This window comes from Alosa sapidissima, chromosome 2, assembly GCF_018492685.1.
Source record: "Alosa sapidissima isolate fAloSap1 chromosome 2, fAloSap1.pri, whole genome shotgun sequence".
In the NCBI taxonomy this organism is placed as follows: Eukaryota; Metazoa; Chordata; class Actinopteri; order Clupeiformes; family Clupeidae; genus Alosa; species Alosa sapidissima.
This window is the reverse complement of record NC_055958.1, coordinates 5274629-5291191: the sequence shown is the minus strand read 5'-3', so window position 1 is coordinate 5291191 and position 16563 is coordinate 5274629. Positions and strand designations below refer to the sequence as shown.

The 16563-nt window shown below is 41.5% G+C and overlaps 2 protein-coding genes across 8 annotated transcripts in view; both read right to left on the bottom strand.

The window, feature by feature from the left end:
- Positions 1-863: 863 nt before the first annotated feature.
- LOC121700424 (SPEG neighbor protein-like) lies at positions 864-3876 on the bottom strand. The gene is made up of 5 exons (XM_042083365.1): positions 3820-3876; positions 3325-3431; positions 2780-3087; positions 2540-2681; positions 864-1540 (listed from the first exon to the last, which is right to left on the bottom strand). Exons 2-5 carry the CDS (start codon positions 3429-3431, stop codon positions 1402-1404), a joined length of 696 nt encoding a protein of 231 aa, XP_041939299.1. The 5' UTR covers positions 3820-3876; the 3' UTR covers positions 864-1401.
- Positions 3877-4509: 633 nt separating this feature from the next.
- spegb (striated muscle enriched protein kinase b) overlaps positions 4510-16563 on the bottom strand; it is a 71985-nt gene continuing 59931 nt past the window's right edge. For all 7 annotated transcript variants that reach the window (XM_042065097.1, XM_042065045.1, XM_042065053.1 and 4 more), the window contains 7 exons: positions 16228-16392; positions 15150-16017; positions 14555-14794; positions 14147-14370; positions 13006-13081; positions 8396-8554; positions 4510-7849 (listed from right to left, as the gene is read on the bottom strand). In XM_042065097.1, the coding sequence (XP_041921031.1) occupies positions 7621-7849; positions 8396-8554; positions 13006-13081; positions 14147-14370; positions 14555-14794; positions 15150-16017; positions 16228-16392 (1961 nt within the window). In that variant the 3' untranslated portion in view covers positions 4510-7620. The remainder of the gene's footprint in view (positions 7850-8395; positions 8555-13005; positions 13082-14146; positions 14371-14554; positions 14795-15149; positions 16018-16227; positions 16393-16563) is intronic.

The following is a 16563-nucleotide window of genomic DNA, read 5'->3' as shown; positions in this document are numbered from 1 at the left end:
GTAGGCTACTTTTCCTGTCAACGCAGTTTTACTAAATTAATTGCAAATTACAAATAACAGTCTTATTTCGGATGTGATAAGGTTCCAAATGAGACTATGTAGTCTTGTCTGTAGTAAAGTTGTTCAACAATGGCAAAAACTTTTGGCAAACTTCTTTGCGAAGTTTTCGCTGGCAAGGAACTCCCAATTCGGGGAGCCTTAAAACCGACTAGAAGAGAATGGAGGATAGGGAGAGTCTTCAAAGTTCTCGTACTCTGTGAAGTTGACTAGAAAGTTTTCATCATTGGTATTCAGACCACACCACTCTCAAAATACTTGGCGTTACATTTATCCACATATTTAGGCCTACAGTTCAGCTCATCGTATAGCTATCTGGCTTTATTGCGAACTGATTTAACTGCACTAAAGTGAGGTAGAAGATGTTGCACATAATATAGCCCAGTGTGTAAACTCAGACCGTTTGTTATTCACTCGAGCTGTTATTGTGCTTGGATACCCCTGGTATTCGGACGTTTGTCTAAGATGAACCCTCAACTCTATTCTACGTGCACGTAAAGGACTCAAATGACGTCGACCTAGCAATTACACTAAGGGCAGTGTTCACACTTGAGGATTTGTGGACACAGAGTTAATAACCTAATTATACACTATTGATAACTCAAGGCTAGCCTACATAGAATTCTGAATTAGCCTAAATTGTTTGGCTAGCCTACTGGTATTTAGGCCTACCTCTCATCTTCATGTGAATAGAATCGCAATTTAAAAGCGAGGAAAGTAGGCTAGCCTTGCAAGTAAATTAATTGTTTTTTTTTTATCATTCCAAATATTGTTTTTACAAAGTGTAATACACGTGTTATCTAGTTAAAGCAATGCATTGAGGGGTATTCTCGTTCATATTCTTCAATCACAAACTTCAATCTTACTGACAATGCTTTATTTGTTGGTATTTGTATGGTTTATGTGTTTTGTTTACCTGTTAGATAGCCTACCCTCACATACAGAATATAGAGTAAATTGTAAGCCTAGCTAAAGAACAACTTTGCTTTAAGTGAAATGCACGTGTTGCAACAATTTTCATTTTTATGTGCAGTCAACAATGAACATATGAGTGATTCTACAATGTAAATGGTGTCATTGGCAGTACAATAAGGCTTTAAGTGGGCCGTAAACACAGAAAGTGGAAGGAGATGCATCATTAAAAGCACCAGTACATCTGTGTCACATCCATGTCACATACTATAAACAGCATGATCATCACAGGTTGCCATTATATATAATCCTGCATTATTTGCACCAATTTGAAATGTGCCTGATCTTAAACATAAACTGAAATTTGTTGTCAGGAGCCAAGAACAGAAAAGACAGAAGAGAAGAGTTGAAGTTCAAGCACACATCGTGTTCTCACAGGATGTCAACACGAGCAAAGGACTGGTCAGTGCCCAAATTGTTTTCCACAAAGACCTCATATTTTCCAGCATCTGAACGCTGTGCGTTTTTTATGGTCAGGATGGTGTTGGTGTCCCCGATGTCATAGAATATTCTGTGAACACACAGAACACACAAACATATTGTTGTGAATTGCAGGCAAAATCAATGAAATTGCAGCTGTGTTGTTTTGATTAAGTAAACATAAATCCATTAACAACAAATCATCTGCATTTCCACTGATATGACCTTGAAAACAAAATACAAAAAAAAAAAGATTCCACTGAAATAAAGATATCCAGTTTTGGACCCAAACGTTTCATGTATGCATCACACAGTAGGGTGTAATCCTTTGGACAGTAAATGTTAAAGTTAAAGGACATGCTGTGAGTGTGCTGGAACACTTGCTTTCCTGGAAACTGTCCAGTTCAGGGAGCAGAGGCCATGTGTGTGTTCCGCTTATGCGCTTGACCAACCAGCTCACTCCTCAGCTCCACCCACTTTCAACCCATGGTTTGCACGTTTCGCATGCTCTGCTAAGTATGCCACAATGTCCTAAAGGCTAATGGGCTAACCGGCAGGCACACTGAAAGGCTGCATGGCAGATATACACTACTCACAAAAAGTTAGGGATATTCGGCTTTCGGGTGAAATTTCAGGATGAACCTAAAATCCACTATAACCTTTACAGGTGAACTTAATGTGACCTTCACTAAACTTTTGAATGTGCATGTCCAACAGTTCAATGTTACAGTACTTTATGCACTGAAACATTAAATTTCACTCGAAAGCCAGATATCCCTATCTTTTTGTAAGTAGTGTATCGTCTATCTGTTATCCCATGTTTACTAATATGAATTAGGTATTTGCTATATATTCAGTCATGTAGATGCTTTTATCCAAAGTGCATCAGAGTACACATTTTTTTAAAGCTGCCTCTGCCTTTAAACTTAGCTACAGGGCCTCAAACAAATCAAAATGAGTAAGGGGTAGTGCAGAGGAACATGCATAGCCAGCTGACAGCAGGATTGTTAATTTACAATCTACATATGTCTCAAAACATTGGTGGAGACTCTTAATGATCCAGAGCTATTAGTGATGCCATGGCGCTTACCTGTCATCCTCCTCAATATCTTCACCATCCTTGAGCCAACCGACATCTGGAGGGGGCTCCCCAGCAATATCTGCCTTGAGCACCACTGTGGTCCCTTTCTTGGCTTTTACACTATCCGGGCCTTTAGTTACCTTAGCAGGAACTGTAGAGGTGAAAAAGATGTTACAGCCTCAGCCTTATGTTCTTTGGGTTTTGTTCTGAAATACTGCGATGACAGACCACAACATTTGCTGAGCTCACCCTCTATTAAAATACAAGCAGATCCAGACGTCATGCCAAAGGGGTTCTTGATGGTCACTGTGTATTTGCCCAAGTCGGCCAAGACACCATCACGTACCACCAGTGCCACCACGTCCAGGCCCTCAAACACATATCGGTACTTGGGTCCGTCTTTCAGCTCTGCTCCATCTTTCGACCAGACAATGAAGGGGTCAGGGAAAGCGCTGACCCGACACTCCAGCTTGGCTGCGCTGCCTTCCAGAAGAACAACGTCCTTCAGCTCCTGCAAGAACTTAGGGGGGCCTTTCTCCCTAAGCTCCTTACGTGATCTGGGCATAGGCATTAATCAAAACATTGGGTGATGGGATGCAAGTAGTATAATTTAGACCACTGACCATGGTGCGTTGTGTCATTAGACAAAACTAAAACTGAAAACATTTTTTCAGCTTTTGCAACTCAGAAAGCTATTCCTTAGAAGATTTTTTGGAATGCCACCCATTTTTTGCTATCATTCTATTATTTTCATATATGAACAAATTATGTGTAACTATATAGATGTGGTTTACCTATGGCCTCGGTATGAAGCCTGGATCCGAATAGCTGCCTCCTGGACCTGAGGGTCCTTTATGTCAAGAGTGCACCCAGGAGGGGGTGCAGCCTTGGCCTTGGACATCTAGTGGACACACACACACACACACACACACACGCCACGGGAGGTAGATACTGTGTGAGACTAGGAGTGCTGAGAGACCATCTGTCATTCACTAATATGAGTCTTGGGCTCATCAGTGTTCCATTTAATCCATCTTGAAAACCAGTGTGATAACAGAACAAGGCAAATTTTAATTACACAGCATGAAAATAACTGTTTTAACTAATCCTGCTTTAATAAATTGGCTACATTATAAACAAAATAAATGTAAAGGAACTATTCAAAAGCCCTCACATCTCATAACCATTGGTAAAAACTATTAATTAAAATATTTTTTTTTATGAGAAACAAAGCTCTTTTCACTAATCTGTACTGTAAAGTACAATGTCATCAGGCCAAAACCACTTACCCTGGAGAGGTTATCTTAGATGTCGACTCACCCAGAAAGATGGAGAGTGAGTGTGTCCACCCCTCTGACCAGAACTTTATAAATGGGGGGCCGCGCCTGGGCCACCCTTGGTCAGACGGTGGAGGAGGCCTGCCAAATTCCAAGATGGCATTTTTCCCCATCTTTGGACCTTGGTTTCTTTGGGGCCTGCTCTGGTGTGGCCTGACTGATAAAAGATGAGCTCCAAATGCTGCCGAGGAGCCGGGGCGGGCCTTATATAGCCTTCCTTCATCAAATGCCCCCGAGGACGGGCAGGAGAGTGAGGTCTAATGGTGAGTAATTGGGGGTTTGGGCCGGAGGCTCAGGGTGTGGTAGGGGCGGAGGTGAAACGTGAGTGCTCCCTGATGAGCAAAGTATGTCAGGTGGGCACCTCAGGGAAACCCAGGGTAGATTTGGGTTGGCCCTAAATGACCATGGGCTATGCATGAGCTAATGGTCCACTCAGGGATGCTTAAAACCAGTTGTGCTCAGTTCATATGGAACTGTCACTGGAAAGACTGCCTCATTGCTCCTGTTTAGTTCTTATCCATGTGGCCGAGGCCCTTCTCATGCAATCTTTTATCTTTGACATGAAGCCTAAAGTAAGTTTTACAACAGTAAATATGTATCTTGGGTCATGCTTAATCTCACATCAGTAATGAAACGTAAGTGTATATTTCTTAAGTGTATAACTTGATAAAGGTTGAGTTTATTTAATGGATGGTAATGTTTTTCAACACTCATTTCACACTACTGCAAAATAACCAAATAACTTCCACATGTGCCACTGTGTTAGTGCAACATTATGCAATCCAGAAATAAAAGCTTTATTCAGATTCACATTAAAGGGGTTGTTTAGCATGATAAAGGAACAAAAAAAATCACACACAAAAATAAATAATACAAAACCATATTCACAACCACAAACTCTTGATTGGGCATTTGAGTGATAAATTATTTTATTTATTGTTTCATCAGCCATACTGTTCACTTCAGAGAATTCTAGCTATTAGTTAGATATAACTTTACACCCATTTGCTTGTCTCATTCAATAAATTACAAGTCATGAAAAAATGTACTGAAACTAAAATGTGTGACGGTGTGCTTGTAATTTGCGTTCACCGTCTGGACATCGCAGTATACTGTATCAGAACATTGCTGCATTACAGGGAATTCAATATGAACAGCTTTGGTATCACACAAACTGCTTTAGCTTCAGTCTAAGGATGGGATGAAGGATAGAAATGTTTCAGTGCACTCTCCTGGTCATTGCACAAGAAACTCTTAAAGGGGATGGAGTCAATGCCTATCAAACGTTGTAATAGAAAAATAATATTAGTGAGAATATTAAAGAATATTAATCTGGTGTTCTTTGTCTTGTCTTGTTTTTATCCCATCATGGTCTGATTGGATAACCTAACCACAATGTTTTCTCAACTGATAACACTCCTAATTTTGCCAAATATCCTTATAGTTTCAAAGCTGTGACTTGAAAATATTTTTATTTTGAAAATATATTATTATATATTTTCTCTCTGTAACACGGACAACTTCATTGGTATCAGAATTCAGTGGGATGGAAATAGATTGTTTTGAAATGTTCGCTTCAGTAAAGGGACAATTTAGTGGGCCGAGATATCAATTACATCTATTTGGGATTGACTTTCATTCACTTTACAGAAAAAATGTGTTGATTCATAAAATTGTAATGTTAACATACTCACTGAACCTACACATAAATAATACTAAAATGAAATAATCCCAAGTTTAAATTCATTCTTAAAAATTCTGGTGAATTACACATGAAAAGTATTATTTACTGCTTCATGACATTTTGGATTGAACAAATTCCAAAGACATCAATTTCACAATGTAAAATATGTTTAAGAATTCTGAGAACTTGCAAATTGTGTAAGTAACTATGAGAACTCTGTCAGGATGCCAGAAACACTTGCAATTCAACAGGTGCCATTAAACATTTGCTGGCATGGTTTAGATTTAATGAACAAATGTACAATATATTTAAATTAAATTATATTACTATGTTAAGCTATGATTAAGGTAAAAGTGCAAGCATAACAGGAAAAGAATAACATGAAAAAAGATGCAATATTTGCTGTCTCTTTTCTTAACAGCAGGACAATGTGTGCACAGTCAAGAGAGGACATCCTGTTTATATTTGAAGTCCATGAAAGGGCTTTGACATGACATTCAACAAAACAGCTGTTGTGACATGAACATGTTTATATGAAATGTGTCAATGTTTAAAAATGTGAAATTAAATGGGTGTCTTGCACCTGTGGGCTACAGACAAAAAACCCCATTTAACCACAACGCTGACTTTTGCAAACACTGTGTGTGGTCAATGTCCAGGCAACAATTTCTACATACACACACTGTCAGCAAAATTATTTATGTGTGTAGATTCAACACACTACAAGTCACATGAGGTTCGCCTGTGAGTCAGCATCAACACAGCAACTCAGGCAGGCTCAAGACTGTGGGCAACCATTCAGAGACAGGACTGCTAATATCTTATACGACAATACCTCCAAACATAAAAAAAATAAAATAATTGAGATATTTCTCATTTCCAATTTTTTTTGGCTAAATCAATTTACCGAAATGTTTTAATTTTTTTCAAGAACAGTGAGTTAGCTCCACTAACATCGTTATGTAAAAGACAACAACATTGTTTTCATTAGCACATAAAATGTTCATTCATCAGATTTTTTTAATCAGTTTTATGAAGCATTTAGCAAAGAAAAGAATGTTTCGGTGATTTTCATTTAACTTTCAGCAACCTTTATGTAAGATGTGATGACGAACAAATGTCTTGACATCATTTTGACTAATTTTAGTCTCTAGCAGTACACTGTATTTAAGAGATCTTAACGGCCAAATGTCTCCTTACACAACTGCGAGAATTTAGAGTGCCCATTCATCGTAAGTCAACATTCAGTATTTAGATATGTCACTGCTATGACAATTACTTGTAATAAAAGAGTATCTTAAGGTCATAAAAACTATCAGAAAAAAAGACATACACCATATTCTTCACAAATTGCAAGGCCCCCGCTCAACCTAAGGGGACAAAACAGAATTACACATTTACACATTTTCTTATGCTTTTGATTTTCTTGCAAATAGTCATCTACTTATTAGTGTTTTTCTTTTGATAAATGAGTTTGTGAGAAAATACTGTTACTGGGCTCTACCTTGATAGGTCCAGAAATCCCTCAAAGAAGGACACATCAACTGTGAACAGTTAGTAAAGCTTTGTCAAAAAAGTTGAGTGAATAGAAGAATGTCAAGAGAACCAGGGAGAAGGAAGGAGGCAGGGGTTAGGGTCAAGGACAAAGATCCAAGACAATGAACACTAAACCACTGAGCATGCTGCCAACCGCCAAAAGAGGTAAAAAAAGACATTGAGAGCCGGTGCGTTATTACTGTCCGGTTGTGTGAGATGCTGAGTTCTCAGTGTTCAGTGTTGCTTTCAGGGTCTCACCTAGGAGTGGACCTCTCGGTGGTGGAGTGAGCAGGAGCTGGGTACTTGGAGCCTGGCGCCCTCAAGCCTGGTATGCTTACATTATTACATAAACAGGTGGCCCATCCAGGCTCTACCAGGACTGTCCTCCCCCCTGGGAGAGAGAGAAGGGGCCCTGGGGTGCCTCTCGGCCCAGCCAGCCTCCTTTGAGGGGACCCTGGCAGGCTTCTTTCTTGTGGGGGTGGGAGAGGGGGGCCCCCCGAGTCCCTCCTTCTGTGCAGATAAGTTGGAGGAGGTCACTGGGTGACGGGAGTAGTGGGCGTAGTGGGGGTGGTGGGCGAGCTCTGGTAGGAGCGCAGGAGGACCTTGTGCTTGGTGGCCGCGCCGGTGCGGAGCTGCTGTTGCTGGACCAGGAGCTCCTTGAGGCGCGTGGTGGTGAAGGTGAGGGTCTGTCGCCGCAGACGCATCAGATAGGCATCCTGCAGCCAGGCGTTGTTGTAGCAGTCCTTGATCGTGGGTCGGGCCCTGGTGGAGAATACGAACAAAACACAAGTGGAGGTGATACATATGGCCACAATGCTGGCCTACCAAAGGACCAGAAGTCGAAGTAAATTAGAATCATTATGACTATGGTTATAATGTGTGTGTTTTTGTGTGTGTTCTGTAGCTACATGAAAGAGAGCTGATTTTCTTTTAACATATGATAAGCAAGTGTAGTTGAGAGGTCTGGCCTCTGTGTGTTGCCCCCTGAGTTCTTGGGAAAGGAATTTCACATCTGGTCTCAAGTAGAGTTTGGTTCCAAAATGCAATATCCTCTATTTTACTGAATTTTCATAAATCATTTTTGTACATTTTGTTTTCCAAGAAGAACTGTAATTCGGTATTCGGTATTCACTACTTTTTAATGTTTTTAAAAATGGAGATATTGTTCCATATTGATATTGATAGTGTTTTGGAACCAAACTCTTTACAATTTATTAAATATTTACAAATAAAAAATATTCTGTGAGAAAACGTGGCACCTTTCAGATAAATATTTGTGTTTTAGACACTTAAAAAGTGTTAACTGACCAAGGGTAGCTGCACAGAATCTTCTTGAGGAACAGAGAGGCACTTTGAGAAACATTCTGGTAGAGCTTGCCGAGGTCAAACTTAGCGGCCAGGATCCTGGCTTCTGTCTCGGCCTGATCAATCGGCATGTCGTCCGTAAAAGGCAACTTCCCACTGAGCCTAAACACATCAGATTACACATCAGATACAGTTATACAACTCCTATACAGTATATTCTACAGTTTTCATAAACTGTGCAAAATGCAAAAGAAACAGGGTATTCATGGTAAAGAAATACATATTTGAATTCTTCAGACAGGGAATAACATTGTGCTATGTTTTCATGTCAAAGAGAAAGAACATATTACAAGACAAGGAGGGATAACTATAACTGGATGCAATAATATTAATATTAATATACTAAATGTGCGTCTTTGTAACAAACTATAAAGATAACTCGGATACGATATAGAGGGAATGCACGGACAGCAGACTGTATAAACTCTTAACACAGACTCGCACCTACAAAACACAATGGGCCAAATGGATAATTTTCTTCTCAAAAACACATTTTGTTAAATATATTACTAACACATCTTTCTCTGCACACACTAACTTTACCAAAACACTGGAAATCTGACTCAAAATGAAATTATTCTGTCAAAGAATAACACTTGTTTTCACTTCACAAGGTACATGCAGTCAATCAAAGTACACCAGGTTTCAAAATACTGGCTATTGTTGACATTACAAAAACTGCATAGACTTTTATGTTTCAGTTTTACAGGTGCCAATTTTACACTAAATTTCTTTGTTGGGAACTGTATGTCTACATGTTATGTTCACATTCAAAAGTATTCCAGTAAAAAGCAAATAATTTTTCTTCCTTTATACTGTTTACTACAGGAGGTACAGTAGAAATACTGTTTACAGTATGATAAAACAGAAAAGGTTTTACAGTACAGTGAACAAAATATCCATGAAACACACAAGAGTATTCTGAACAAAAAAACAACAGCAAAAAAGCCAGATAAAGGGGGGAACTAAAAAAAAAGCACAAAATTACTGTATCTAATCTCTGCGATCTTCAGGGTTAGGCCACATGTTTTCATCAACATCGCATTGATTACATGGTCAATGATAGTGACACGAATTTCATTACTGACAACTGTTGTTGCAGCCTTTGGAATGCCACCACCACGCATTCTTACACCTCTACCTTGCCCTCTCCTTGGGCCTGCTCCTCTCCCTGGCCCTGCTCCTCTCACTGCTCCTGCATCTCTCACTGCTCCTGCACCTCTCACTGCACCTCTCACTGGGCCCCTTGCTCTTACTCTTTCTCGTCCAGACATTACAGTGTTTGTCTTTTTCTTTTTCTGTTTCTACCTCAAAGTCCTCCTTTTACTGTATACGTGTCAGTGTAATAGAAAAAATAACCCCTGCCACTGAGTCTTAGCCAGACTGGAATCAGCTGTGGTTGGCCCAATTTACCCAACATAAATCAGTTGTGTGTCAATTATTCAATTCACCCCATCCCCAACACACACACTTACATCATCACTGTCATCACCTCACATACATACAGCACACTGCTTGCTACAGTAAGCCTCCTCTACATACTTGCTGCACACTGCCCCCCCTCCCTACATACACAGCACATTGTCTTCAGGATCTTCTCCAACACACATCCTCTACATACTTACAGCACACTATGTCGCTAACAAGCGTTTGTCCAACCAGTTGTCACATTTTCAAAACTCTAAATACAGTTAGCACAACATCGGTCTTTTGTGGCCATACCATTCACACATTTCATGTCGTTTTCACACGATATGCAGTCAGTGAACACATTTCCACAATGCTTACATTTTCTTAACAGACAAGCTATACCTCCCAACAAAATTATGGATTGTTTTTGCAGTATTTAAGAATGTTAACACACAACATCCCACAATAGCAAAAACAATATTCCAAACCTTAGATACAGTATAAAAACCTCTGCTTCTGCAATGATATCAAAAACAATATATCTCAGCTGATAATAAACAAACAATTGAATAATTGACACACAACTGATTTATGTTGGGTAAATTGGGCCAACCACAGCTGATTCCAGTCTGGCTTAGACTCAGTGGCAGGGGTTATTTTTTTCTATTACATTGACACGTATACAGTAAAAGGAGGACTTTGAGGTAGAAACAGAAAAAGAAAAAGGCAAACACTGTAATGTCTGGACGAGAAAGAGTAAGAGCAAGGGGCCCGTGAGAGCAGGAGCAGTGAGAGATGCAGTGAGAGATGCAGGAGCAGTGAGAGGAGCAGGGCCAGGGAGAAGAGCAGGCCCAAGGAGAGGGCAAGGTAGAGGTGTAAGAATGCGTGGTGGTGGCATTCCAAAGGTTGCAAGAACTGTTGACAGTGATGAAATTCGTGTCACTATCATTGACCATGTAATCAATGAGATGTTGATGAAAACATGTGGCCTAACCCTGAAGATCCTGAAGATCGCAGAGATTAGATACAGTAATTTTGTGTTTTTTTTAGTCCCCCCCCCCCCCTTTTTATCTGGGCTTTTTGCTGTTGTTTTTTTTTTGTTCAGAATGCTCTTGTGTGTTTCATGGATATTTTGTTGTTAACTGTAAGCAATACTGTAAAACTTTTTCTGTTCTGTCATACTGTAAACAGTATTTCTACTGTACCTCCTGTAGTAAACATTAAAGGAAAAAATAAACTGATTTGCTTTTTACTGGAATGCTTTTGAACAGGGCCGGAGTGGGGCCACTTTTCAGCCCGGGAGTTTCAGGCCCAAGACCGGCCCACGTTTTCCATAGTGGTGGAAATTGGATAAATGAAGCAACATTTCAGCTCTTACTATCCTGTAGTTTTTATTAGTACCATGGTTCAACAAATGTGTAAAGGTTATATTAATTCACTTCAACTGAGAAGTTAACAAAAAATATTCCACTATTCCACAAGTTAACAAAAACAGAAAGAAAGAAAGACAGTAAGAAAGAAAGCCTTTGAAATGTAGCCTATCCCACGCTTCCACAAAGAGGCATATTGAACTAATGTTTAGGCTACATGTTTTTTGCATGGGTAGGCTATATTTTTGTTTGGTGATTTAGCCTACTCCTTTACTACACCCTCTTCTAAGCAAACAAGGCATATAGGTTCATCATGTAGCATAAATATTCTGCTCTTTCTTACATTAAATAACTTTAATTTATCCTCTCTACTTGTCCCTGTAGTCATGGCCTCTTCGTCACTAATTTCGGGCTCATCATCTTTTTAGTGGTCGACTGGTTGATCTGCTACTCAGAGGCTACAATTTTTACCGCATAGGCCTACACAGATCAAACTTCAGTTGCATACTGCAAAGTCTATGAATCGGATACAAAAGGCTAATATTTTAAGAAATGTAATATGTTGCTTGCAAATAGCTTGACAACGCTACAAACGTCCAATATTAGCCCAATAACTGCTAATAATCATTGCCTATAGGCTATCTCTCTTTACCAGTTTCCACTTTTGTCTGTAGGCCTAATCTAGAAGCTTGGCACATTTAGCAGCATCTACCTGGCCGTTTTAGTCCCACCTGGCCTCTTTCTACCATCCATCCTTTCTGACGCTTATGGCTACTGTAGGGCCGGCCCGGCTATCCGTATCTGAGAAAACTTTTTGGAAAAGACGGGCTATAAGGACCCAACCAACTCTTTTTGGGAGGGGAGAACTCAATCACACGGTAGGCTACAACCCATGCAGAGGCAACGGTGCCATGCACAGAATGCGGAACGTGTAGCCTACTTTAAGAGAAGTTAGACTAACGTGACAAATGTAAATATTTTTTTCCTCGACCGGCCCAAAAGTGAAGCGGCCCACCGGGAATTCTCCCGATTCTCCCGATTACCCACCTGCTTTTGAATGTGAACATAACATGTGGACATACAGTTCCCAACCAAGACATTTAGTGTAAAAATTGCATGGAAATACCTGTAAAACTGAAACATAAAAGTCTATGCAGTTTTTGTAATGTCAACAATAGCCAGTATTTTGAAACCTGGTGTACTTTGATTGAATGCATGTACCTTGTGAAGTGAAAACAAGTGTCATTCTTTGACAGAGTAATTTCATTTTGAGTCAGATTTCCAGTGTTTTGGTAAAGTTAGTGTGTGCAGAGAAATATGTGTTAGTAATATATTTAACAAAATGTGTTTTTGAGAAGGAAATTATCCATTTGGCCAATTGTGTTTTCTAGGTGTGAGTCTGTGTTAAGAGTTTAGAAAAAGTATCTGAAGTATGGGTAAGCGCTTGTTAGCGATTGAAAAAAACTGTAAGAGTTTATGTGCCATCAAAATGATTTTGGAAACGTTATTTTAAGGTAAAAAATTCTTAAAATGGTTGTTTAAATGGGCCGTGGTGTTGACCAACATATTCATGATGGATATTGACTGTGAAACAAACAACATGTGATGGTGGGACTGTGGTATCAACAAAAGATCAATTTGCTTTGAATCCTCTGAGATACATGTACTGCAGATGCTTTAGCAGCAGGAGAGCCAAGAAGAGGAAGAGGAAGAAGAAGAAGAAGAGGAGAAAGAAGAGAGGAGAGCGAGGGTGGCACTCGACTCAGTACTCACATGATGTAGGTTAGGACGCCTACACTCCAGATGTCAGCTGGCGGCCCCACCACATCCCCTTTCAGCATCTCAGGAGCTTTCACAGAGAGCAGCCCGGGATCCACAGGAGTACAAAATACAGTGGAGAGATGAGAGGGGAAAGCATTTGCCCCACAGGAGCAATTACAGTGGAGAGATGAGAGGGGAAAGCATTTGCCCCACAGGAGCAATTACAGTGGAGAGATGAGAGGGGAAAGCATTTGCCCCACAGGAGCAAATACAGTGGAGAGATGAGAGGGGAAAGCATTTGCCCCACAGGAGCAAATACAGTGGAGAGATGAGAGGGGAAAGCATTTGCCCCACAGGAGCAAATACAGTGGAGAGATGAGAGGGGAAAGCATTTGCCCCACAGGAGCAATTACAGTGGAGAGATGAGAGGGGAAAGCATTTGCCCCACAGGAGCAAATACAGTGGAGAGATGAGAGGGGAAAGCATTTGCCCCACAGGAGCAAATACAGTGGAGAGATGAGAGGGGAAAGCATTTGCCCCACAGGAGCAAATACAGTGGAGAGATGAGAGGGGAAAGCATTTGCCCCACAGGAGCAAAACGGAGAGAAAAGGGGAGAGAAATGACTGTTTAGTTAGGAGGGTGATAAACAAAAATGCCTTGTGAAATTGAAAGAAACATATTGTTGGGAAGATTTAGATTTAGAAAAGAACCATAAGCCTCAACATGTTTTGAGTGTACATTTTGAAATAGATAACTATGTACTGTGCTTGTTTGGGAAGAACCCATGTATATTTATAGTAATCCTAAAGCGTTCAACTGCATCTGTATTCTGACAATGGCATACATGAACGGTCCCTCATCCTTCTACACAGGATAAAACACACACACACAAACAGGCACACTGAATAAAACACATGTATAATCTTCCCCTCTTTCACACACACAAACACAAAATAGGCACCAATACACACTCACACACCAACATGAGTCCAACCATAAAAAAAAAAAAAAAAACAGATCGACATCTAAGACATTCGTAACACATTACAACCACATCAGTTAGGAAAATCAGATTCTTACACACAACTATAAGCTATAAACTATAAGTCCAACTACATAAGACACAGGCCATAATAAACCACTACTACTCACACATGTAGTCCAGGGTTCCCAGTGGTGGGTTGAACTGTTTCAGGAAGAGGGGGTTGAAGGTCTGAGCAGAGCCAAAGTCAATGATCTTCACCACGTTCATGTGCGTCACGATGATATTGTCTGGCTTGATGTCCAGGTGCAGGATTCGTCGATTATGAAGGTAGTCGAGACCCTGCAGTATCTGGACGACATAGGCCACCACATCGTCTTCAGAGTAGCGGAACCTGTTTAGCAAGCAAACAAACACTTCACTGTCAGAAATGTTGCATAAGAGAGACACAGAGCACAAGTGATCTGGTGCAAGATACAGCTGAACCTTGTGTGTACAAAGCACAGGCCCAGACTAAGGGACAGTATTCATTCATTGTGGACTGTCACAACAGAACGCTTTGGTGCCTCCTTACTGACCTGTCGATGAGGCTGTGGAGGATCTCCTTCCCCACACAACACTCGGAGATGAGGACCAGGTAGCGCGGCGTGACGTAGGCCTCGTGCAGGGCCATGATCTTGTCGTGGTGGAGGGACTTGAGGATGTCGTACTCCTGGAGCACAGACTTCTTGTTCTCTGGCTCGTACGGCACAATTTTGGCCATGAAGAGGTTGCCAGTGGCGTTCTCCCGGCACTCTCGGATCACGCCAAACCTACCCCTGTGAGGCGATTGGAAATAAGAACAGTGACCTTTTCAACACCTGCATCCTTATGACTTCAATAAGCTACACTTGTTTTCAGACTCTTTTGTGCAAGCTCCTGAACCTAAGAAAACACATGAATGTTGTTTGCGAATTAAGTTGCTTTTAAAGTAGGGAGCATTTGTACTTATACAGAAGATATTTTTCAGAAGAGCAACACCATAGAAGATAATATAATGTAAATGTAATATTATTTGTATTATTATATATTGTAATACATATATGTATATATATATATATATATATATATATATATATTTAAATGGTATATGCTGTCAGTGTCACTATAAGCATCTCCAGTAGTAGTATCTACCTGGCCTTCTCATCCATGAAGGTGTATGGTTTCTGCGGCACCCCCTGGCGCAACATGGACTCTCCAGGCTTTCCGGACGGCACCCTGAGACTTGAAGGGGTGGCCCGACCTGAAGGTGTCATCCGTCCGCTGGGCGTCATACGGCCCTGGGTGCCTTCCACAACCGGGGTCAGGCTGGTCACCAACACAACAGGGGGCGAGAGGGCAGTGGAGAGGGTGGTGGGGGCCCCCTGTGCGGGTGAGGTGGTGCCGGCGGCAGAGGTGTACATCGGCACCGTCGAGATCGGCTTCCCAACGGCCTGCGGGGCTGAGACCAGTGGTGGTGGGGAGACAGGGGGAACTTTGGTCATGGGGGGTACCACGTTGATCGGACTCTGTGGCTTGGGAAGGATCACAGGGGGCGAAGGTTTGGTGACAGCTTGCAATTTGGTGACGGCTGGGGCTTGTGATTTGGTGACGGCTGTCGCTTGTGATTTGGTGACGGCTGTCGCTTGCGGTTTGGTAACAGCTGACACTGTTGCCTGCGGTTGGGTGCTGGGGGGCGCGGGCTTGGCCATGGTGATGTTCAGGGTGCTCTTAGCTTTGGCAGTCGTGGTCGTGGTTGTGGTCGTGGCTTTGCCAGATGCTGGGGCCGGGGCGGGGGTGGGGGATGGCGTGGAGGTGGGAGCGGCGACCGCCTGCACAGGAGCAGTGGGCTTGCTGGGCTGGGCTGGAGCCGAGGGAGAAACAGGCTGGGTAGGAGCGGTGGGGGAGGGACCCGCAGGTTTGGTGGTGGCAGGTTTCAGGGGCACAGTCATGGAAGATGTGACCACCGTTGGTGCTGAAGGGACGGTCTTCACCACAACAGCTCCAGTGGATTTTGGAGTTTCTGTCAAAAATTGCAATAATATCACAACCATTTACGATTGTAGTCTAACAAAAATTTAAATATAAACAAACTAAGTGTATTGAACATAAATTGAGTATTTGGACAGTAGTTGTCCTACCTAACACATTTAAACTATTAGCTTCTAAGATAAGCTCTACACTCTGTTAGTGGGGATTTATGAGTAAAAATCCATTTGCAAATGCACCATACCTGCAGAGTCCAGGACCACCTTCTCTGAGAGGTTGCTGTAGGGTCCCTGTCCAGCTTTGTTCACACAGGCCACTCTGAACCGGGTGGCACCAGAGGCGGGCAGGTCAGTGACATTGAAGTAGCAGTCTGCCACACCAGTGGCCACCATGAGCCAGTTGGCCTCACCTAGAAGACAGGACAATTCATTGCAGTAAGTTAAAAATATTGCTGAAAAATATAACTAAAATACACCTACATTTTCTTCAGGCTTACTGCAAACATTTTACATTTTAGTAGGACACACTTTCATCACTGAACTTAGAATCTATGCTAGGGGAGGAATGGATCCTACTTAGC